This window comes from Eretmochelys imbricata, chromosome 4, assembly GCF_965152235.1.
Source record: "Eretmochelys imbricata isolate rEreImb1 chromosome 4, rEreImb1.hap1, whole genome shotgun sequence".
Classification (NCBI taxonomy): Eukaryota; Metazoa; Chordata; order Testudines; family Cheloniidae; genus Eretmochelys; species Eretmochelys imbricata.
The window spans coordinates 32,866,571-32,892,159 of record NC_135575.1 but is presented as its reverse complement, the minus strand read 5'-3'; the positions used below and the strand labels follow the sequence as shown (position 1 = coordinate 32,892,159).

At 41.2% G+C, this 25,589-nt stretch overlaps 1 protein-coding gene across 1 annotated transcript in view; it reads left to right on the top strand.

Annotated features, from left to right (window-relative positions):
• The first annotated feature begins 3,521 nt into the window (after positions 1-3,521).
• The window catches only part of TACR3 (tachykinin receptor 3), a 66,590-nt gene continuing 44,522 nt past the window's right edge, over positions 3,522-25,589 (top strand). Inside the window, exon 1 of the mRNA XM_077814397.1 lies at positions 3,522-3,997. Coding sequence (XP_077670523.1) covers positions 3,522-3,997 — 476 coding nt within the window. The remainder of the gene's footprint in view (positions 3,998-25,589) is intronic.

The window sequence follows — 25,589 nt, the reverse complement described above, 5'->3', positions numbered from 1 at the left end:
ACACTGGTGGCCAGGCAGCAAGCAGGCAGGAATTAATGGAGTCTGGCTCCGCCCCTCCCCAACCACCAGCTTGTAGAGTTGACCCAGTGTGGAGGGGGGAAGTAATCTGCTCAGTATAGGGATGGAGTTGATTACTTCCCTATGAGAGCAAAGAGGGAATCAGGAACCAGATTGGTGCTCTGAGTCATAATCTGGTTCTGGATTTGCTTCTGGAACAGTGCCGCTGCCCCTTATTTGGGGCTTGTGGCAAAGCCAGCACTGAGTCCATTATAGAGTATTATTAACATGTGTAAGGGTGACATCATTCGGTTATAAATAAGTGGTGTGCAAGAGGCCTTGAAAAGGAGAGAATATGAGGGTGTCCAAATTACAGATATACTACAGAATCACAAACACAGACTTAAAAAAATAAAGTCAGCGCACTTGAATTAGGTCTTTCTACCCAGTCATTTGCACCATTATCTGTCAATACAGCGAAGACTGCAATAATTGTTACGGCTGGCCAATCCTGCACTCCTTACTCACTGAACTCAGCATTTCAACACTCCTGCAACAGACTCAGACTCTCATAGGGCTTGTCTTCACTGCAACATTAACTTGGACTAGCCTGGCTCCCATCCACAAACATAACTCTCCCCCATCAGTGCAACCTGAGATAGCCCATCCATCTTGGGCTAGAGACTTAAGCCTGACTAATAGTCACACACAGGCAACCCACACACTTATAATGAGGACTCAGGCTGAATTGCTCCAGTGTTGATTGTCCTCCAATGCCTTCCCACAATTCCCATCATGTGCCCAGAAGATCAAACAAGTTCTCCCCCAATTCACTGGCAATGAATCAGAACAGCTCAAATAACTGCAGTGCTAAGAACCACTGGATATGACCCCACAAGTGAGTTCTGTATCAGTGTGGATGCTACAACTCCAGTATGGCTTTAAAGTGTGGCTGCTCGCACCTAAATGCCAGTCCCCCAGATTAACTCTGCAGTGAAGGCATGGCCACAGTCAAGTACACATACCACATTCATTGAGTAAATACATCAGCCAAGAGACAGCACAAAGTAATACTTCATCTCTGACATCCCAAAGAAAATATATTCTGATGCCAAGTATTAGTTCTAAATTGTTGAAGTATGGAGTAGAATTAGAGTGACCAGACAGCAAGTGTGAAAATTTGGGACAGGGGGTGGCGGGTAATAGGCACCTATATAAAATAAAGTCCCAAATATCAGCTCTGTCCCTTCAAAATTGGAACATCTGGTCACCCTAAGTAGAATGGCACTGAAATGCACTCACTGCCTGCAGAGTGCAATGCCTCAGATAGTCGGTGTTTGACCAATTTGACAGTGCCTTCCAATCAACATCTGCACGAAGCATAATCGCTATGCCAACGGCAGTTAAAGAGCTAAGAAATACGTGGGTTTAGGCATTACACCAGGTTACAAACCCAGCCGCTTCACCTCATCCAGTTTAGAAATTGACGTCAATCAATGAAGATAGCTATACTGATTGCTCAAAATAATAAAAGGTGCAAGAAGTTCAGGTAAATGAAAAATGTTTACAATTGCCCACTGAATTCAGAGCAGGTAGGGTTTCTACAATATAAACAATAATAAACTTGGACTACTGGATCTTTTTTCAGTACAAAGAAAATAAAATCCTGCTGATTTCCCCATGTTTAGGAAAATCTTACCTGACTCTCAATTCTACACAAAAGGCTATAACATGTCATCAATTGAAGTCAATAGTTGCTGAATAACCTGGTAGCTTTATAAGATCCAAAGATTATTCTATGAGGAAAGAGTTATTAGTTTAAACTTTATAAATGTTTCCTGACAGAATTGCTATTACATGTAAAAAAGGACAGTAGAAAGCAGCAAGATTTATCATTCTTTTCATCTCATGAAAAATGTCATTGCTTTAGATCTGCAAAAAGAAAGGGAGTACTTGTGGCACCTTAGAGACTAACCAATTTATTTGAGCATAAGCTTTCATGAGCTACTGCTCACTTCATCGGATGCATGCCGTGGAAAATATAGTGGGGAGATTTTATCTACACAGAGAACATGAAACAATGGGTATTACCATACACACTGTAACAAGAGTGATCAGGTAAGGTGAGCTATTACCAGCAGGAGAGAAAAAAACCTTTTGTAGTGATAATCAAGATGGGCCATTTCCAGCAGTTGGAGTCTGAATGAGAGACTGCTGAATTGGAATTAATTTACAAACTGGACAGCATTACATTAGGCTTGAATAAAGACTGGGAGTGGATGGGTCAGTAAACAAAGTAAAACTATTTCCCCATGTTTATTTCCCCTCCCCCTCCCACCCCCCACACACGCTCTGTTCCTCACACGTTCTTGTCAACTGCTGGAAATGGCCCACCTTGAAAATCACCACAAAAGTCCCCCCCCCCCCCCCCCCCCCGCTGGTAATAGCTCACCTTACCTGATCACTCTTGTAACACCCATTGTTTCATGTTCTCTGTGTATATAAAATCTCTCCACTGTATTTTCCACTGAATGCATCCGATGAAGTGAGCTGTAGCTCACAAAAGCTTATGCTCAAATAAATTTGTTAGTCTCTAAGGTGCCACAAGTACTCCTTTTCTTTTTGCGGATACAGACTAACACGGCTGCTACTCTGAATCCTGCTTTAGATCTGTAACAGCAGGAACAAGTAGCATGCAATCAAAGGAAAACTTGGTGAAGGGGGGAGGAGGGGAAAGAGATAAGAGCATAAAAAGAGGATCCTAATAAATTGTTCTAAACAATGTGTTAATACAAATCAGGGATGTATCTGATGTCCACCGATACTGTCAGCCAGACTAGCTGCTGCCCTTAGCAGAATGCCCAGCATTTCTCAGAGAATGTTCTGACAGAACACAGAATGGAAATGACAATACAGTGGGTTTTTATTAGCATCCGAGACTTGGAATGTTCAACTGATTCCAATAACACAGATCCCTACAAAGCTGGGGAAAGGAGTATTACAAAAAAAAACCCCAGGCATGACCATGAAAAGGTAAAGAGGGAAGTGAAGAGGGAAGGAATGGGGGCGGGGGAGAGAGAGGATTTATTCTCCTTCACAGCTACTGAAAGTGGATGCTGCTCAGAGTGAATGAAAGCTGGGGAGGGGAGGAGGGAGAAGAGAGAAAAAAAAGTGTCATCACCCCACTCCCTTTAGGACGCCGGGGAACACACAATCCTATAAAAGGTGCCTCAGCTCCTGATCCCCTTCAGCAAAGCAGAGAGAGAGAGCTGGCTGCACAGAGAGGGAAGGGGACGGCGTGTACTACTCACAAGCAGCAGCTCTCCTGGTCCAGCGAGTGTAGCATCCTTCTATAGTTCAAGCAGCATAACCACATGTGGTGTTGCTCAAGCCTGCTCTGATCCCTCTCTCACTTCCACTGAGTGAGTCTCATTTTGTTGATCAACTGTCTTATTTTTGGGTGGGGTGGGAGGGGAAGTCGGGGGAAGACTTTCGTATTGCTGGGACAAGGGGGGACATTCAAGATGACTTCTATACCTGCATCCAGCTGGAGTGCAAATGAGAGCAGCGGCTGGAACACAAGCTTCTCTGGATCAGGAGGCAACTGGGGGCAGCCTCTGGGAGCTCAGGCTGGTAACATCTCCTCCCCATTAGCACCTGCAACAGCTAACTTCTCCAATCAATTTGTGCAGCCCTCCTGGCGCATTGCCCTGTGGTCTCTGGCTTATGGTGGGGTGGTGGCCGTGGCCGTCTTTGGCAACTTGATTGTCATCTGGATCATCTTGGCTCACAAGCGTATGAGGACAGTGACTAACTATTTCCTGGTGAACCTGGCCTTCTCGGATGCCTCCATGGCTGCTTTCAACACCGTCATCAACTTTATCTATGCCCTGCACAGCGAGTGGTACTTTGGGGAGGCTTACTGCCGCTTCCACAACTTCTTCCCCATCACTGCGGTCTTCGCCAGCATCTACTCCATGACGGCGATTGCCGTGGACAGGTGAGAGAAGGGTGGGGACAGGTGAAGATGATGGGGTGGAGACAGAATCTCTCTGCTGAAAAATCCCTGAGAGAGAAAGCCAAATAGGTGAGGGGGTTGAGTGATGAACACTGTACCCAAAGTGCTCTGTGTGGAAATCCTGCTGCAGTCCTTGTGTCTATTAGACAGATCAGCACTGACACTCCACTGTGCCTTTTCAAGATCCTTCCCTAATGCTCATTTTAACTTTTTTTTCCCCTCTGTCTGATTTACCTCTCAGTCTCTCTCTCCTTGTCATCTTTTATTTCTGCTCCCTTAGTCTCTTTCTTTCACATTCTTTTCCTGTGTGATGACTTCAGCAGCTGTCTTTGCTCCCATCCTTTCAATAATGATTGTGCTATGCCAGCACCTGCTCTGGGTGTGCTCTTTACCAAGGAAGATGCTCCGTCCATACAGTCCATGCCATTGTGCTACACCCCGCTGCTGGAGAGTCTATACTAATGGTGTGATTAGAGGAAGCATTTCAAATTTCCCTCTTTATTTCTGCAGCTGGCAGCCACTGAGGAGGACACATCCGAGAGAAGCATCTACCTCTGAGGTCCCTTCCAACCCTGATATTCTATGAATTGTAGTTTACTTCCTCAGCAGAGGGACAGCAACCTCACACTCTGTTGTCAGTAACTCCCCTAGTAGGAAGCTTCTTTCAGCTTTGCCCCTCCTGATCTTAGCTAATGAAAATATTTACATTGTCATTTGTGTATGCCAGTACGTGTGGCTACAGGAGGTATTATGTTTTTAATAAAGTATATGATTTCCTTTTCAATAATCAGAGCAAGGAAGGCTGTGATCATGAGAGAAAATAGAATAGGGACAAAACTTCATCCTGGTGTTCTTGATGCTAGTGGGATAGGAATGATACAGAAGTTCCTATTGACGACACCATCAAATCTCACAAAAATGTTTCACTAGATTGTTCCCTGACTCTTGCAAGATCAGTCTGTGGCTCTCCCTTAGGAAGTGCTCCCTTCTTCCTGATCACTTTCACATACACTATATTGAAAGGGAGACTCAGCACTTCCTTCATGAGCCTAAGCAATTTAGTTTACGTTCAGAAAAATTGGTAGCTTTAAGATGCAGATCTGCAGCAATAGGTAGTGTAGTTATTTCTAAGACTCTTTACTACGTGTTTGTTATTGCAGTGCATTTATAACTTTTAAATGCAAGAGAGTACATAAGCTATTAAAACCATGTTCTGTAGTTTTGCTCACTTAACTTGCTAGAAAATCTGAAACTTTGGGGTGAGAATTTTTAAAAAGGTTCAATCATATGAAGCTTTAAAAACAAGTGCAAAGACAGCAGCAGCATTCCTACCGAGCAGAAGATCATAATACTTCTTTGTGAGTTCTACTAAATTGTAAGTCTGAAGGCTGAATTCTCAGCTGCAAGAACTCATGCTAGGTACGGCTGATAGAAGAGTGATTCTAAGCCACCTTTCCACTTCCTCTGCTCCTGGGGCTAGTGAGGGCCATTCTACCAGCCCCAAATTGTAAGAGTACACTGTGCTTTGACTTCACTCCTGCTACCAACTCACTTTACCTCACCTCCAACACACACCCCTCTGCTGAAGGGGACATAGAACAGATGGAATAAAGCCAGGTGTGCCATCCTTATGAAGGCTGAGGATTCCCCAGCTGCCCATTTAGGGCTAATTTAATGTCCTCAGTACTCCAAAGAGTCTTTAGTGGGTACTGAAGATCTGGCCCTAAGATTTTATTCATATTGAGCCATATGCCTTGTCTGCATTTTTTGTGAGAAAAAAATTGAGATATTGCATTACACCAAATATTGCTGATTATTCTAGGAGATTGGAATCAAAGATGAAGTTGTCCTGTGTTACAAAGCCCCCAAGGAAGAGAGATAGGTGTATTTCTAGAATGAGTGAAAAAAAAAAACACCTGTCCTGCTCCACACTGCCTAAAGCATACATGATGGACCTAAAACGTATCTGAAATGTTTGGCTTGGTTTTAACAGGTTGAAAGGCACACAGTGTTAGAAATTCGTTAGGTGCCATTCTTTCCTCCAACTTATTTCTGAGAACAAGTGACTGGGCTCAGAGATCAGAATGGGGGCTGTCAACAGAAGACATCTCCCTCCTCCACAGGAACCTGCACCCAGAAAAAACACACAGTCTTCCCTTGGTGGAAGAAGGCGTGCAATCAACTGTTCAATGAGTCCTTTTGTTGCCCAGTAAAAAACAAATATTCAGCTCTCTGCAGGGTTTATCAAAAAAGTCTTTTAAGACAAAAATCTCCTCCTTCTGAGGCTCAAGCAGGAGAGCTGCAGCCACTGCTGCCTTCTTTTATACCTAAACAGCTGGGCCAGACACCCAAATGCACATGCTTCATATCTTTTAACCCTTCCCCACCTGCTTCTACAGCACATCCCTGCAGACTCATAAGGAAACAGTTTAGCTGGGAATCCCAAGGAGGATCCAAGGCCCAACCCCTCATAGAACCCAGATAGGTAGCATGTCCTTCACAGGACACTGTTCTCAAAGAGGTCACTTCCTAGAGAAGAGATATAATGCTGGATTCCTGCTTGCTTTCATGAAAGATCTCACACTTACTGTCAGAGCCAGGATGTTGCTTCTGGTATCTTGGTCAAGTTTTAACTCCAGCAATTAAATTCTCCCAATCTAAATACCACCAACATCAATTGGATATGTTATATTCTTCACTTCCTGTCTTAAATTGATGTGTAAGTGCTGTTAAACAGGTGTCACATTCCACATTGGACACGTATGCATTTCAGCAGTGGGTGAAGTGATCTGTTTCTCATGCCTACCTCACAGAGGTGCTGTGCTAGTTCATTACTGTCTGTTATATACTTGATTTTGCCACATGAAAGGCACTATAGAAATGCAAATGTTACTTTATGGCTATTTTATTTATAAATCACTTCCATGTAGTGTGCCAGGGCACTTAGGAAACAGCACTGAAATAAAATACAATATAATTAGCATGTCAAGAAAAGAATGTTAAAAAAATATTTAAGAACCATATGCCAATGCATCAAATTTAAAACACTGGGGGGAAATGCTACCCAAGGACTGACATTAAACAAACAGCTTCTTTGGCAGAAGTGTATATGTCCCATATGACTAGAAGCTATTAAAATCAAGGTTCTGAGACTCAAAAATGCATACCTGTAACTAAGTTTTATTGATTGTATACATTAGTATCCACAGGATATTCTTCACTGTCCCAGGTGTCATTAACTACCAAGAAGGGCATTGATCAAAGTCTCAAGTGATGTGGATTTCCTTCAGTATTTCTAGGACTCTCTGTTGAGTGACTAAGTCAAGTTCTTGGATGGATGTGCTTTATCAATACTGTGTTCAGTATGAAGTCACTGGAACCCACATAAGCATCCCAGACTAAGGTGATCTCCTCAGTGAAGCTGATATTCACTGCAGCAAGGAGGTGCCGAGTTCAGAAGTTGAGGAGGAAGACATTTTGGGTTAATGAAGTTATTCACAGTCCAAAGTGTAAATTTAGCAGCCTCTAACAGAGAAGACGTAAAACATCTAGTTTTCTCCCACAGCCATCATGTACGCTTGTAAGGAGGCTGTGTGTTGAAGTCTGACTTTATTTGCTGTTTCCCACTACCAGTTTTCATTTCTACTTGCCCTCTTTCAGGTTGGGGAGGAAAAACTCTGAGGTTCCAAGAGTAAAGCAGTAAGGGGATGCTCTGGTACCAGGCCTAGTGAATGATCATAATAATTCTAATCTTTGGGTCTAATGACCAATGGCCCCATTCCACCAGCTACACTGATCTCAGCATAGAGGAGGAGATGGTAGTGTGGTCATGCTGGAAGGGTTGGGTAGTTTAATACGTGTGTTCCCTATACCCATTTCCAGTCTAGAAAAATCAGGCTTACCCTATGAACTACTATGTGTTTAGGCTTTGAAATTAACTGTGACAATACTAGTGAAAATGGGTAGGTTTTGGAACATAGCACCACAGACATTGTCAGCATGGATGTTGAAGACTCCCAGGATAAAAAGCTTTGGGTATTTTATGTGCATAATGAAAGGTAGCATCTCGGTTTTAATTTCTTTCTTTTCGTGTGTATTTATACTATTAACACACCCTAAAAAAAAATCACAACTAACATACTGTTAGCATTTCCATAATAATTCTCTCACTTTTTCCAAGATTCATAAACACGTTAGTATGTAAGGAGTCACCAGATAGCAATGTTACACATATTAGAAGTCCTTTTTCCTAGTTTGCAAAGAAGTTTTTGCTCTTTGAAGAAATGCCATATTGTTATTAGCTTTTTATATGCAGTAGTCCTTGGAGGAAGCTGTGGCAGATAGACAGTGCTCACTGGATTTGGAGTAGCTTTCCAGGAACCAAGTGCTGGAGTATAGGCTAAGATTTTGAAGAGTGATTTGCTTGTGTGCTATTTGTGATGCCTCTGTTCCAGGATATATATGTGTGTGTGTGTCTATACACACACACACCGCAAGTTACATTTAGGATATAGACTTACTCTGTATCACTCATTTCTCCTTCACTTGAAAACCAACATGCAAGGTCCCAGAATTTGCTACTACTCAGCAGAGGGCCAACACTGGCATCAGAAGCAGGACACTGGTATTGGAAAGAGAGGGTGTATGTGTGTATATATATATATATAAACTTTTTTACTACCTTATTCATATTTCTGATAAAGCAAAACAAGACCTCCAGAGAAATGAATGCACAAAATTTGACATAAGTATCTTAACTTACATTCTGAATTTCCTCGTCTGGAGATTCAGGTTTCTATTTTGTATTTAACTCATACCATCGTGCCTACATATGAAGAGGTTCACTCACCACAAGAGCACTTCCTCATGGGCAGGTGTGGCATAGCAGCTCTCCCCATATGGCATCCCCTGCTGACAGTTGTTCCATTACCGCAGTGGTCTCTCTCCCCAAAATTCAGCCCTCCAGACCAGACATGATTTAATACACCCCTTTTCAAGTTACAAAATCCCATAGGACAAGAGTCTGGCCATCTCCGGATAGTGTTCAATCCTAGCTTAGGGGTTAATGCCTCTATCAGTAGCTAGCAAAGGAGCCCATCCCATCCGCTACTCTGGGTTCTAACCTAGAGAACCTATAACTAGCAATCAAGGTCCTCAGTACTCATCCCTAGGCTCCTTCCTGCCAAGCCTCCCTACCTCATTTTGCCCCAGGAGCTTACTCTGCTCCCAATGGCTATTTCACCCCCTCCTAGCTTCTTACCAGACTGCTTACTCGAGGATAGGCACTCAGGCCTTACTCTCCCTCTAGACTTCCTTCTTGTCACTGAACCACCCCCATCCCAGGAAGTGACTAGAGCCTCCCTCCACTGCAGCCCCCTCTGTTTTTCAGCTTCCTGTTTTTATACTATTGTCCACCCCTTTTTCCAGCTGGGCTTCATTCTCAGTTAACTCTGGCCCTCCTTCTCTCAGGTGAGGCAGGATAACCTAACTGGCCTCTCAGGGGTGGTGTGGGGTGCACATCCCCTCACTCTAAGGCTATACTATTTCATGTGAAAGCAGGCAATTATGACTTGAGCTCTGTGAAATACTTGTACTGAGCCTCAAACTAGCCAGAGCCTGTAACTACAAAAGTTAGAAGCCAGTGACCCTCCCTCCCTGAATTATGCTCCATAGCTACCACTCCCTCCTACAACCCCCATAACGTATTTCAATAGACCTTTAGATGGCTTAGGGCTTAATAAAAAAAGAAACAGTGGGAATCTTTTGGCTGATTTCAAAAGGTTTAGCTCAGGCCATTCATGAGGCATTATAGGGCTTGTTGGGGAGTAGTAAGGGGTCCTTTTGGCACAAGGGTTCAGTCTAGAATAGGAAGGGGCATTTTGTCAGAGCTTCAAATGAGCCTCCAAGAGTGATTTGTCTCCAACCCACAAGAACCAAACTGCAGGGTTCAGTAGATGCCAGGAACCTCTTTGCAAAGCAAAATATATAAAGATCCCATTGCCCTAATTACCACTCCTTTCTTCAACAAAGAGGAAACAATTAATCCAATACATTTTCTACAATGTAAAATTACTGTTTTAAACAGAAAGTGACTAATTTGTTCTACCAGTGAGCTACTCCATTCACTTTAAGAAAAGAAACTCTTAAAAGTGCAGCTCTGTGCCCATGTCTTGTGTTCTTGTATTCTACTCAATATTTTCTTTTTCCTCTATTGCGTCACCCTTCCCCTGCTGAGCAAATTTATCTAACACTCTATTTGAACATATTAATGTTCCATACATCACTGCCTTTGCTTGTGAACTAATTACATAGTGTTCGAGCTCTTTGTTTGCTCCATGTAAATAGTCTATGCTTGATGTTTCTCTTGGAAACTGGAAAGCTTGTTTCTTTCCAATAAATCCCTACTCCTTTCATAATCAGGCCCATACCACAGCCTTCTTTTAGGCAAAACCAGTATTGCCTTCGTTACAGAGACAAGGTGAGTGAGGTAATAACTTCTATTGGACCAGCTTCTGTTGCTGAGAGAGACTAGTTTTCGAGCCATGCAGAGCTCTTCCTGGTGGTGTGATGGTATCCCAACAGGCCTGGTTGCTGAAAAATCTTCCTCCTAAACAGTGCAATCAAGAGTACTGGTTGCTTTGGGGGAAAACACACACAAAAAAATCCTTGATTTCATAGGTTTTTATACTTTAAGATTAATCGTCTTGATGGAAGTGAATACATGATTGATTTTATATGGAAGTTTGGTTCAATATGCTTCTTCCTATGTGCAATAACTTGGACCCTCATTTCTTTTGCTAAAAAATACTGATATCATAATCCTCATAGCATGGCCAGCGCGGCCAACACATCACATGCTGAAACGAGTCATTGACTCTCTAACAGCATCAAAAAAATCAGTCGCCTAATCCTGGAGCCGCAGATGCTAAAGTCGTCTCAGGCTCCAGACTTAAATGAAGGGGTAGCTACATCCCTACCTCAGCAAGTTACCCGACTGAAATTGGAATTCTTCATATCAGGACTGTTTTGTATGTGGTGAGGTGCGCTCTCCACAGACAGCAGTAATGTGTAAAGGGGGTCTCTCAAGGTCTCTCAATTCCTTATTTTCTTTTCCTTATTGATAACATTGGATTCATACCATAGACCCAATATGTAACACGGCCAGCCCATTGCCACTTTGGCATTTTCAAAGCATTCAGTTCATGATTCACCTTTGTTTGATCTTAAGTCTAATCATAGCATATTACACACACATATATTTCCATGTTTTACTAACCATCTTTATTTTTCATTTCATCTGCTTCAAAAAGTTCAGACCCAAAATGGAATCTACTCAACATAGTTATATATTCTGAAACATACCAATCCTCCAAAACAAAATTTGCAGTACAGAGGGTTTTTTTCAGGAAGGCGATCTGCTAACAAATCTGGAATGCAAATTCTCTTTGTGACTGTTAGCAATACCTTGCCCCATTCCTCTCATTACATGTGCATATGAATTACCCTTTCTGTCATGTCTGCCTGTTGGACTTATTCCTTTGAGGAGCTAAAATACTCTGCACTTTGACATCTGTATTCAGAGAATATCTGAGTATCCAGATAGTTAATTCTTTCAGCTAGGTCAAAGATAGGTTTCTTGCTTTGAATATCACTTTAATATATTATCCTCCTCGGATTTTATCACAGCAACAAAAATATTCACATTGTAAAAATTTACTTGTATAGTGCCATTCCACCTGAATATCTCTAGCCACTTTGCAAATATTAATAGTTTATGGATTAGGCCTCCCAGCGTTCAGTGAGATCAATTAGCATTTCCCCCCATTTCCCAGATGGGGACAGTAAAGCATAGAGAAGTCAAGGACTTCTTTTTCAAACATGTCCTCTACTTTTGACTGTGTCAGTTTTTGAGAGCCCAATCTGAGACACACAGGGTTTGATTTTCAGTACTTCTACATCACCAATTGACTTCATGGCATATTGTTGTCTTACAGTATGTCTACACTAGCACTTTTGTCGGTAAAACTTCTGTCAACAAGAGGTTTGAAAAAAATACATAGGTGACACCAGCAGAAGTGTGGACAGCACTATGTCGGCGGGAGACGCTCTCCTGCCAACATAGCAGCCAGAGCACACACAGTCTCTCTCACACACACGCTCACTCACTCTGTTACTCTCTCACACACATACACACACCACTCTGTCTCATAACACACATACACACTGTCTCTCTCACACACATACACACACATTCTGTCTCTGTGTCTCTTTCTCACACACACACACAGTTTCTCACACACACACCCTGTCTCTGTCTCACACACATACACACTGTCTCTGTATCACACAAACACACACACTCACTGTTTCTGTGTCTGTCTCTCTCTCTTTCACACACACACTCTGTCTCTCACACATACATACACACACACACACTCTAGCTCTGTGTCTCTCTCACATACGCACAAAATAATTTTTGTACGTTCTAGCCTTGACCCCGCAGGGCTGAGGTGCTGATGAACACCTATAGCTATCAAATTTTTCACAATTTTATATAATTTAAATAAGATTTATGTGGATTCAATATTTAAGGTTCTGGTCCAACTTCCAATGATGCCAACGGGAATTCAATCAACTTTAACAGGAATTGGGTTGCCTTGGAATTATTAATAATATTCAAAATTATTAATATTAACATGGAAACCAAACGCTAATTTAAACAAATTATTTATTAAATCCAAAGGCCAAATGGCACTTATACAATTGCTCTAACATGCCTAAAAAGCCTAAATAATAAGCAATTGACTACATCCATACAGTAACAAAACATTTATAAGCATTTGACCAAGATACTTACCAACAGGCTAAACCCAGGAGTGCTTAGACCCATATTGGTCCGCTCCGATGTGATCAGAAAGGTATTAGCAATGAACCCTTTAAGAGTTTCCTTTTTATACCCTTTAATAAACAAGTGATGTCATTGCCAATTACTGACTTTCACTAAAAACCAACTTGAGATAGTTCACCCTTATTTCCAGTCTTGATCCAGACAAGATTTAAAACCTCATTTCTTCCCAAGGCCTTTTTTCCCCTCCTTCTTATTGCCAACAGTTTTTCCATTGCACCCGGGTTCACATAGGATTTAACACTCGTGTGTGTGTTGGGAAGGGCTATGATGGCTCATTTTAAGACAGATACTCTTTGTTTTATTTAAAACCATCTGCAGTTCTTCCTCTCAGGCAGAGGCCTTCCTTTTAGAAACTTCCTCTTATCTCATTTGTTATTCTTTGAACCAGACATCCTCCCTACTTCATTTCTTCTGGCCTTATAAGTTATTATTTTCAAGACCTTTCTTCTATTTGCTAATGAGTGCCTTTCTTCACAACACATATATTTCCTTAACCAAAGTTAAGATAACCCTAAATCTTTAATTTTATAATTTTCCTACAGGTTGGGATGTAAATTACACAACATTGGTATTCTGCTCCAAATAAAATTGTTCACAATTGCGTGAGATTTGCATTTATCTGATGGGGCTGGAAATAAAAGATAGGATATAATAATGTTGCTGAAATAAGCTATTTATACTAGAAATGTGCCGCAGTATTGAGTCCAGGTTCAGATTTTGACTGCTCCCAAAGTTTAGGGAATGATACTTTTATGCCCATCTCTAGCATACATACATAATGAAGCACAAACAACATATAAAGCATAGTGGAATCAGGAGGGTAAGGAGAAGAAAGAGCTCTCCTCAGCCCTTCCAGAGCTGGGAAGGCTGATTCTACCAGACTCTTTCAACAGCACCCTGCTGGGTAGTGTTCCTATTTTAAAAGAAGCTGTTTAATCTGAGGAATTAAATTAAGGCTAAGTAAATACATTACCAAGGACATATTGCAAATTAGAATAGCCTGGGATGAAAGATAAGACCACAAAGGAAACTGCAGCTCTTCAGTGAGGAAAATTGACACTTTTTCATAACTAGCTTCAGTTTTCCCTCATCTTTGAGAACTGAGGGTGAGAGAAAGATCACTTTTAGTATCAGAGAGGAAATCTGCTTTATCTGCCAAGGTCCCTGAAAGATCAGATTTTCAATCCAATTTCAATTTTGCCTAAGATTGCATTATAAAGACTTTTTTGAACTTCTCTGCAGTGCTTGTCTGAGAAGCAACAACAGCGTTCTTTGCTTCCACCATAACATCCACAAAGTCTCGATCAATGGATTTGTCTGAAGAAGTGAATAGTCTGATTATTCCAACCTTCCTTCATGGTGGGGACTGTGGAAATTTCTAGAAACTTTACAGACACAACCCAGAAACTGAAGCCAGGAGTGGGTGGGGTGAACTGCAGCAGCCTGTTTATTAAGTGATGTGTCTAAACCAGGCTTAAGATCAGCCTCTTTTAGAAACTGGCTTACCCTCCATGCCACATTACATTCGTTGTAACCCACAGAGGTACTCCAGATGGAGCCCCCTCAGTACAAAAGAAAGAGCTGCCAATAGAATGTTCCATGAGGGGCCCTCAACTTAAACATTAGCTATCCCACTTGGTCCAGAATATCCAGGATTTAGTGATCTTCAGGGCAGGCCCATCTATTTACTCAGGCATTTGGGGAAGGAGAGACATGATAGGGGCTGGTGTGTGTGTGTAAGGAAGGAGAATATTATTGGGCTTTTTATTTTGCTTGTTTATTTTTGATTTGGGGATGGAGAGTAGCTGCTGGCTTTACTTTTGATTGTATTTTTAAATTGGACAAAGAGACCAAGGGCCTGATCCAAATCCCACTGAAGCAGTGGAAGAACTCCTGTTGACTCCAGTGGGCAGTAGCCTCACAATATTGGGCCAGATTTTCAGCTGATTTAAATGGAAGAGCTCTGTTGACATGTGCCCATGTACATCAGCTAACGATCTGACCCACTCTTTTTAGTTGAAATATTGAAAAAACTCTCCTTTAAAGTGTTTTTCACACATCAATTTCATATGTTACAGACCTACAATGAAATACCTTCTAACAGTTATGAGTTATATTAAGTAGATTAAATGTTTGTATTAGAGAGCTCATTAATGCCACTCACATGTGCCCAAATACAACTCTAAACAAGGGCTGCTATAAAAAACTGACACTGTGACACGCATTTTCACAGTCAAAGAACCAGGTTGCCTTGTGAATGTAACTGGTTATTGTACTGTCCAGCCAACTACTTCTGGAGAGAATATGCAACTGAGAAATTAAAGGAGCCAGTGATGAGTTTCTCTAAAAAGGGAAATCATGGACAAAATTCATCGTTTGTTTAACTCCACTGAAGTCCACTGGTGTAACTCCACTGAAGTCAGTGGAGATACGCAGGGAATTCAGCCCAGAGTCTTTGGCCTGGGGCTGGAAAATTCAGAATCCATGTTACCAGGGTCTGCCCAAAGCTGCAGCTGTAACTTCTCTTGCATTGGGTGGCCTCTAGTGTGGTGGGGGCTCAGTGGAAATGTTCACACAGTTTGAAACAGCATTATCCTTTCTTCTAATTTACCATTGGTGATAAAGAAAGATGGCCCTGTCCTGCCCAGCTTCTGGCCTCTTCCTTTGCTGTTCACCGAGGTGACAAACATCCCTATCATGTGTCCAGGCGTTCGGTGCATAGAGGGGAATTCACACACTAATCTAGAAGGCATATGGCCCATATGAACTGACAAATTATAAGTTTGCATCCATATAATTAGGAATGTTTTCACTTCACTTACAAGTTATTGTTCATTTAGGATGGGATTTTCAAAGGCATCAAAGGGATTCCCAAATCCCACTGGCTTTCAATGGGAGTTGGGGATTTAATTTAGAGCTGGTAGGGAAAAGATTCTTCCTACCTGCACCAGGAAAAAAAAATCTATTTTTTCTAATTATATAAAATAAAATTAAATAATCCAGAACATATTCACTTTTCAGTTGCCAAGAAGTGTAAAATATTCAGTTTTTAGTTTATGATAAACCCTCCCACCCCAAAAACCCAAATTTTTAAACCAAAACAAATGTATTCACAAATTTCTGATTTTGTCAAAAAGCCATTTTCCAAAAAAAAAAAGTTTCAACTGAAAAATTTTGACCAGCTCTAACCTAGCAAGTGTTTTTGAAAATCCCATCCACAGAAATCCCACCCTTACTGATTTCTTTGTCCCGCTCACAGAAAAAGTCACTCATTTCAAAACCTCACAAATACCCATTTTCGCTTAAAGATCTGTTTTACATTAGCCTGTACCTCTCCCATTGCATCCAAGTACTGAACGTATGGCGCGTCTTACATGTTGATTTAGTACCAAAGCAAATGTCAGACATGTGGTACTAGTTATGATGCTGTCATTTTAAATCTCAGTCCCTGAACTCTTAAGTTATACCTTGATTTTATGGGTTGAAATCAGACCCATCAAGCTATTAAACATATGGTGTTGAAACTTCGGTTGTTATAACAGACTATCATTTAATCCCCTTAAAAGGTATTAGTCATTAGAAATTCTGAAACAAGCAGTTTTGCATATAGAACAGAGCTTTTCATTTTTAATAGACTCCCTGTTGATATCTATCTCTGCTTGAATTCTACTCCTGACAAACCACTTGAGGCATGTATGTGCAATGAACCCTTGCCAGCCATCGCTGCTTCCTGCCAAACTCACCTCCAGCACCTTTCAAGTAGTATAACTTTGCATGAAATTGGAAGCTACATGCTAAAGCATCACCTATTTCATATGGACACTTTGTCCTTTTATTTCACAATATGGTGAACTGAGGTCCATGGAAGTGTCTATGGATCACAGCTATGTGCATGTACCGAAAAATCCTCAGACATGTAGAGTTGCCAAAGGTTGCATGGCACCTGCATGGTTGCAGAAGTGATGTGGTATGCAGGTGCCGTGAAGATATGCATTCGTATTTGTCACCTATGTACCCACTGCATCTGCTGGATCTGAAAGATATTGGGTCAGGCTGGTGCAGGACATGATGACATCGTCTAAGCATTGCTGCCATTGGTAGGGGGAGCTTAAGAAATAGGCGATGGCTGTGGAGTAGCAAGTCAGGGCTATAAAAGATGTGAGGCAGAGTTGCTTTTTCTGCACAAGCACAGATGGCTTCCAAAGTTGCAGAACCATCATGGTTCCATTGCACAGAGAACACACCACTTGCACCAGTGTGCATCAGGGACAGAACAATTTATATAGCAACTAGGGAGGTTTGAGGAGCAGCAAGCAAGATGTGGCTAGTAGGTCTGCAACTGTACAAATCTGTTGGCCAAGATCCCTGTGTAGGGTGAATGTGGAGGTTGCAACAGCTCCGATGCTCCACAGCCTACCAACAAGAGAAAGAAGGATTCTTTCCTGTCCACCCTGGCATTAGTGCTCTGTGCCACTTATTTGGATTTGGTATGTGGAAATAGGATTTGACCCTACTGTAGCATTCTTTCAGGAGGACAGAGATATATCCCTGGGACCTGTTCCCGTCCCACTGCCAAAATAGCACTGCCTATTATTGCTTTAGACCAGCAGTTCTCATACTGTGAGTTGGGACCCCCAAAGTGCGACCCTGTTTTAATGGAGTCACCAGGGCTGCCGTTAGACTTGCTGGGGCCCAAGCCCACGCTCCAACACCCGGGGCCGAAGCTGAAACCCAAGGGGCTGAAGCCTGGGCCTGAAGCCCTTGGGCTTTGGCCCTCCCACCCGCAGCAGTGGGGCTCAGGCTTTGCGCCGCCTGCCTGGGGTGGCAGAGCTCGGGCGGGCTCAGGCTTCGGTCCCTGCTCCTGGGTTTCTGTAGTAATTTTTGTTGTCTGAAGGAGGGCACAGTGCAATGAAGTTTGAGAACCCCTGCTTTAAACAATGCAAAATGTATGTCTAAAGCAGAGAAGAGAAATTAAATTGGGAGCCTAGGTCCCCTCTAGGTTTTGGAAGTAGCAAATGTTGTCACTGTTCAAAAAATTGTAAAAACACACTTTTTGTTTATTTTAAGCTAAATGTCATATGCTCTTTCTCCCATCTGCCCACGGGAAGTCAAAGTTTATGTATAGAAAGAATAGCCATATACAAATCTTTTGCAACAATAAATGTGGATAGGGGCTAGGAATCAAATTTTAGTTACCTTTCATCATAATTGCATTCATATATGAGTATATAGAAGCAGTACTGTGACTTCCATTATATCTTTTATTCAAATATGTTGTATGTAGAGGCATTATGGGGCTGGGACACTGTAGTCAGAGATATTTTGTTGTTAAACTGTAAGAAATATGATAGTGGATTTATCTCTTCTGGGATTTTGCAAGAAGACATTTTCTTTTAGAGTCCTCTAAAGTGACATTCCAAAGAGATGGATGGGGGGAAGCGGCTGTTTCCAAAACATGCTATTTTCAAGATGCAGTTTATGGGTAATTAACTTTATTTGCCCCTAGTGTAACACAATTGTACAAAAATATATAATTGCCTTGATCTCTACATTGATGAAACAAACACTGTTGCTTTGCACTAACTGATGGAATTAATACTAATAATATTGTGCTAGCCAAGGTCACTGCGTGCCAGAGACAGACACTGGTATAAAATGTTGTGGGGCTTTGTGGGCTTTTTTCCCTGATTTGCCAGTTAAATCAGAGAGCTCAGATGAAAACCAGCTTCTCCCTGTCTGTGTAGCAATTTTATTATGAGTCTCATGATATTTGGTGTTTTTCTTATAGCCCCGTCTTGTGATTATATGAGTATCTCAGGTTTCATTTAAAATTAAAATTTCTAGCCCTAATAGTTGCAGAGAAAAACAAATGTGAGTCCAAATATCAAAAGGCAAAAAACACAAAAGAACATCACATGTATTTTTGTTGTTGTAAAAAAGCTCATGATTTTGGGGGGTGGGTAATAGTGTTCTCTCTCTGAAAACAAGAGAAATAAGCTTCTGCTGATCTTCCCCCCCGACATGGTATTAGGGTCAGCCAATCTAAGACACAGGAGAAAGATTAGGTGTCTTACTCTACGTGAGCTTTGTGAACTCAGAATGTGCCTGCAAACAGATTCATTGATAACTAGATAGATAGTCTGGGCACAAACAACATTATTTGTTTTCTTCTTTGTTTTGCATTGAACAAGACTGTTTTTATATCTACTTTATTACATGTAGCGAGGAAAGTGAGGTTGCCCTGCCAATCTTTCCAGATATATAGACAATGTTTACAATAGCCCCTCCCCTCAAATTTCCCTATCGGAAGCAGGAAATATCTGACAAGTTCAAACCAAATGCTGACCTAAGAAATTCAAATCTGACAGTGTGTCTCAAATCTCATTTTCTCAGTAACTTCACTTACAGTATAATGGTAACAATTACAAGGCTTATTTTGGATTTTCCACATATTTCACTCCAGGTTGATACATTTCTGTCTTCTTGAAACAAGGATGCAGAACCATGGGGCTTTTCTTCCTGAATACTTTTTTTTCAGTTCAGTTATGTCCATGTGCTTCTCAAGGATCTGCCAGCTAGAAGCTGACACTATACCATTTTCTATTGACAGTGCACATGTGTGTAATATTTTTGCCTAAAGAAAAGAATATGATTTCAAATGTGAACGTTTCCAGTCCTCCTCCTGAAAAAGTAAAGTAACTCACCTGCCAAACACTCTGTGTTTATCTCCTAGTTTATGGTAGATGTTTTGTATTAAACTCGCTTCTGCTTTTGGACAGAGATTGAGCCAATTGGTGTCAAAAGTGTGGGTCCTAAATCCACGTTTAAGCACCAGAAGAGAAGTAGCCTATATTTCAAAGGCGCTGACCATCTACAGCTGGCATGGACCTCTGTGGGATTTCTGGGTAGCAATAGAGTTGCTAGTCTTACACAGTTACCAGAGAGGACCAAGATGTGGTGCATCAGGGAGTTTAAACATAGGAACTTCCTGGTTAGGGAGTTCTCTAGGTGCTGCTTAAAGCATGGATCTTTGTGTCTATGTCCTTATACTACATGGTGTCAGAAGTGAATGAATCCCTCTCTCTAAAGACAGAGTAAAGGAAAGATGAGACACTCCCCCCCCCCCCCACTCCATTGCCAAAGCAGTGAAAATGGAAAATCAGGGAAGAGACTTGTGAAAGCTACAGCAGGACGGAGGCAGAGCCTTGTCTCAGCACAGCAATGGAGCCCATAGTACAAATGGGTCTGTGAGAGAAGTCTGATTTTGGCAACTCAGACAGCTGAGATCCATAGATTTGAGCAATTCTAGATGACTTCTGTTTTAACAGAGAAAGCACAAGAATTCCATGTAATGCCCTAATATTTGCCATGGGTGATGCTGCTGCTGATATACTGTGCATGCTGCTCCCTATTGGAGGATCATAATGCCACTATATAAAGCCATGGCTTGCCCACACCTAGAAAACTGCATGCAGTTCTGGTTGCCCAATCTCAAAAAAGGTATATTAGAGTTGGAACTGGTACAGAGAAGGGCAACAAAAATCATTAGGAATAGGGAACAACTTCCATCTGAGGAGAGCTTAAAAAGACTGGGACTGTTCAGCTTAGAAAAGAGACAACTAAGGGGGGGATATGAGAGATGTCCATAAAATCATGAATGGCCTGGAGAAAATAAAATAGGAAGTGTTATTTCCCTATTCACATAACCCAAGAACTACTGGTCATCCAATAAAATTAACAGGTTTTAACACAAACATAAGAAAGTATTTCTTCAGGCAATACACAATCAACCTGTGGAACTCATTGCCACGGCACATTGTAAAGGTCAAAATATAAGTGGGTTGACAGGGGATAGTCCATCCTTCATGAACCCATGCTCTAGGTGTCCCTAAGCCTCTGACTGCCAGAAACTGGGACTGGACACTCAATAAATTGCCCTGTTCTGTTCATTTCCTCAGAAGCATCTGGCACCAGCCATTGTCGGAAGACAGGATTCTGGACTAGATGGGCAATTGGTCTGACCCAGTATGGCCATTCTGATGTTATCTTTTTATGAGGAAAAGATAAAATACTCCAAAGTGAAAGAGGCTTTTGATACCCATTTCATAGGCAGACAGAATATTACATATGAAAGGGCAAATTTAGTAGGAGGTGCCAGCCTCAAAGGAAAAGTCTCAGACTTTTATTACTGCAGTTCATAGTCTTGCTGAACATTCGAATATAAACTAGCAGAACTAATAAGAGACACCAGTTGATCAGTACAGCTTCAGTTAGACTCAGATCTCACACTAGCAAAAGTAAGAATCCAAGAAGCCATAAAGAAACAGCTTTGTGACTTGCATACTAACAGTATATGGGAAACTGCTTCAGACAAAACTGACACAGTAATGAGAGAAAGACCCAAATGTACACCATAAGAACAATGCACGACTGGAGAGTGGGAGACTGAAGAACCTTAATAGGAGGGAAGCTTAGAAAAGCTATAGAATATGTGACAAGACACAGCTTGCAACTATGTCCAGCTAGCAAAGCAGAAGGTAGGAGATGCCACAAAATCGAACACTGTGCAATAGCATGCAGATCACCAAGAGTAGTGGAAACGATAGAAGAGGGAGTGTTATCAGATAACAGCGAATGCTTACTTCTAGGGACTATATTCTTAATAGAACAGAGAACACCTGGGTGCACAAGCATGAATAAAAATGGTTGAAACCGTAAATTTAAAATTGATACAGGGGCAGCAGTAACTGGATTTCCAAAAAAGATAATTGATTCCAGGATGGATATCTGCAAAGACCAAATAAGATTCTATGTGGGGCTACGTAGTAGGGTGCACTCTGCTCCTGTCTTCTAGCAACATAAATGACTAACTCCGGTGACTGCGTATCCACACCACGCTGTTTATTTATGTTTCCTCCACTAACACCTTTATGGTCCTGTGCAGTAATGCTGTGTAGTGTCCCCTGTGTTTCCAGCCCTTTCCCCAGGGCCTGAGAGAACCAGAGATCTCCCTTTCCAGAGATGTCAGTGAGACTGGGCTCAGCAAGCCTAGTTCTTCTCTCCCTCACTTCCTTCCGTGCCCTTTTTATCAGTCTTGAGCTGATGGGCTAATTGGCTCTTTAACTCACCCAGCCTCCTCAATTAATTAGGTAATTAACTTCAACTACCCCAGTCAGCCTTCTCCCAGAAGAACTAATTGGTGTCAGAGTGCAATCTCACTTGCTAACTGTCACCAGCTAGTAACATTATATTGAATAAAAAGAAAAGGAGTACTTGTGGCACCTTAGAGACTAACAAATTTATTTGAACATAAGCTTTCATGAGCTACAGATCACTTCATCAGATGCATGCAGTGGAAAATACAGTGGGGAGATTTATATACACAGAGAACATGAAACAATGGGTGTTACCATACGCACTGTAACAAGAGTGATCAGGTAAGGTGAGCTATTACCAGCAGGAGAGCAGGGGGGAAAGGGGGAAAAACTTTTTGTGGTGATAATCAAGGTGGGCTATTTCCAGCAGTTGACAAAAATGTCTGAGGAACAGTAAGGGGGGGAAATAAACACAGGGAAATAGTTTTTTTTTTTACTTTGTGTAATGACACATCCACTCCCAGTCTTTATTCAAGCCTAAGTTAATTGTATCCAGTTTGCAAATTAATTCCAATTCAGCAGTCTCTCATTGGAGTCTGTTTTTGAAGTCTTTTTGTTGAAGAATTGCCACTTTTAGGTCTGTAATCGAGTGACCAAAGAGATTGAAGTGTTCTCTGACTGGTTTTTGAATGTTATAATTCTTTCCTAGTGGAGACTCCAAAGAGGCCTTCTCTGGTGAAATCAGGTTCATCTTTAACATTTTTCAATGCAACAAAGAGAGGATCTGGGTCCTGTGAGAATTTTGTCAGGAAGTGAGCCCCCTCCACAGAGAACACCATGCACAAACTCAATAGAAGTGAGAACACACTCTGGAAGACTGATCAAACCTCCTCAAAGGCTTGATCTTTAGAATACTGCTCAGTACTATTTAAATGCAATTGATAAGAGGACATAATCATGGAAATAGTTTTAAGGAATTTGTAGTTTATTTTGAACTGTTGTGGGTATATACATGGCTTTATAATTATATTTGAATTTATTATAAATAAAGGGACATGAGTGTTAATAAAATTTCTGGTCCTCCAGAGTTACCAGAGAGGATCAGGATGTGTTACGGCAGGGAGCTTAATAAATGTAGAAATTCCAGGCTAGGGCATCCTCTAGTTGCTGACTCTTTGTGTTTATGGCCTCCCACTACAGGTGCTCATCATCTTTGAAAGCCATGCTGATTATAATTTGTACTTTGTTACTTGTCTGATACATTCACCCTACTCTAGGGCATCAAGCTCAACTGCATAAATGTGTACACTTATACACACTAACAATAATTTGAATCATCCTGAGAATTCCACTGTCATGGAGGGAGGCTCCTTTTTTGTTTACATTTTATGGTCTCACTTTATACTAATGGTACATCTATAAATAATTTTGAAAGGTTAATCACAATTCATAGATGTTTGTTCAGTAGTTATAATCTAACCAGTCACTAAATAGCTAAAAACCAGATAAAATACTTTTGATTGACTTGACGTAATTTATCAGTTAAATGATTCAATGATGTTTTAATCATGTATTAACCCTTTATAAATGATCACTTAACATAAAGTGTGACCCTTTTTATATTAGCTCATTCATATGATGAAAGATTTTGAAGTGTATTTCAAAGCCATTTTAGAGTCTTTCAAGTTGGGCTCCCAAAATCATCAGATGCTTTTGATAATTTTGGCCATAAAAACCAGGCAGCAACACTAGTTCAACATCCAAGGGCACAGTCCTGGAAACCGTTACTCATGTGGGTAGCCCTTGCTCACTAGAGTAGTCCCATGAAATCAAACACACTAAATTGCTTGAGTATGGATTATTCTCATGAGCAAGGGTTTGCAGGGCGAGGGTTGCATGTGTCTGTTGTAGGTGGACATAAAACAATGCAAAGGTTAAGGAGTTATTTTGGTCATTTAGAAAATGTCTTAGATACCTCCAGGTTGCGAGCTTGTATTGCTGTTCCCACGCATCTCCTGGAGGATTCTTTACTGCAGTGTTTTTAACTAGATCCATCCACCGTTAGGATTCTTGCCCCTCTATCCTTGAGTTTCTTGATTACCAGTCAATCCAAATACCAATGCAGGGGACAATATTGGGTAACCAATCACAACTTTGAGGGAAAGGGTCTGTGCACTATGAAGAACTGGAGTGGTCTCTGCTGCAGATGAACCTCTTTTCATGCAAACTTTATAATTTTCTTCTAATCGCTTTCCTCTATCAGCGTCCCAGTCACCTGTTCCAACTTCTGCCGAGTAGGTTAATTCTCCCCCTCGCTCCTGCATGAGTTCACAAGCAAACTGTAAATAAGCTAGAAAAATCATTTAGGACTTTTAATGGATTCCAACTGTGTCTGCAGATGGGTGTTTGCAAAATTCAATTTGGAACTTGGCATTGTTTTTAAAACGACTATGTATTTTTACTGCAATTGTCCAAATAATGCGTTAAATGCAGGAAAATTGATCTCTATTTACTAACACACAGTTTGCAGTCCCCTATCCATCTTAGCTGCCTTTTCCCGCCCCCCATCCTCTGAAGGTTCTATTACTCTTCACTGGACTGAATGATGCTTCTTCTGTATTGGGGGATGGCATTTAGCTTGTTTTAGACATACACATTTCCTGTTTCCCTGACGTTGTGGGATATGAGAAAAAAAGTATTTACTCAGTTGTTTCACAATTTTAAAAACATGTGCTAAGGAGACTTAGCACTAACCATTTCAAAGCAAACTGGTTTTTCCTTTTCACCCAAATGAAATCTAAATAAGGCTGAGCTAGTGAGAGCCTATTATCTGAACATAATGCCTGCAGAGCTGGGACTGAATTGTTGGGCCTATAGTTTCAAACATACTATACAGGCCTTTAAACACATGAACCAACAGAAAATTTACATTATGGATCATCTATAGAAAGATTTTATGTTATATATGAGCAGTAACAAGCCAACAGAGTGCAACACTCTCACAAATATAGAGTATATCTGATTTTGCTCCCACTGAACTCAATGACTAAAACCTCTCATTAATGTTATTTGAGTGAGGACTGGACCTTTAATAATTCCTGAAGAGTGAGACAGATTTTCCTGATTTAGGAGACTAAGAAGCAAGTACCATACAGTAAATCCTGGAGGTTGGCCAGACAAACTGAGCGGACCTGAAGGAAACAAGATTTGTCTCTCTTTTGAGCACAGCAGATAAGACCAGTCCTGAAGGAGGAGTCCAGTGTCTCTGAAAACCACTACACATCAGCTTTGGTATTCTGGGGCCCGCTCCAACTCTGATTAAATCAGTGGAAAGACTACCATTAACTTTAATAGGAGTACGGTCAGTCCAAACTGATACCTAGAAAAATTTTCAGTAGGCATATGATTGCTCTAATATGGTCACAACAACCCAAATAGCAAAGTTTAATGATGAAAGTTAAGAATTAACTGCCACCGAAAGATTCTTAAAATCAGAAATCTAAATTCAGAACTCACTGCAGAGGATGAATAATTCACAAGTCATTCTTGCAGGTGGTGACTTAACTGAATT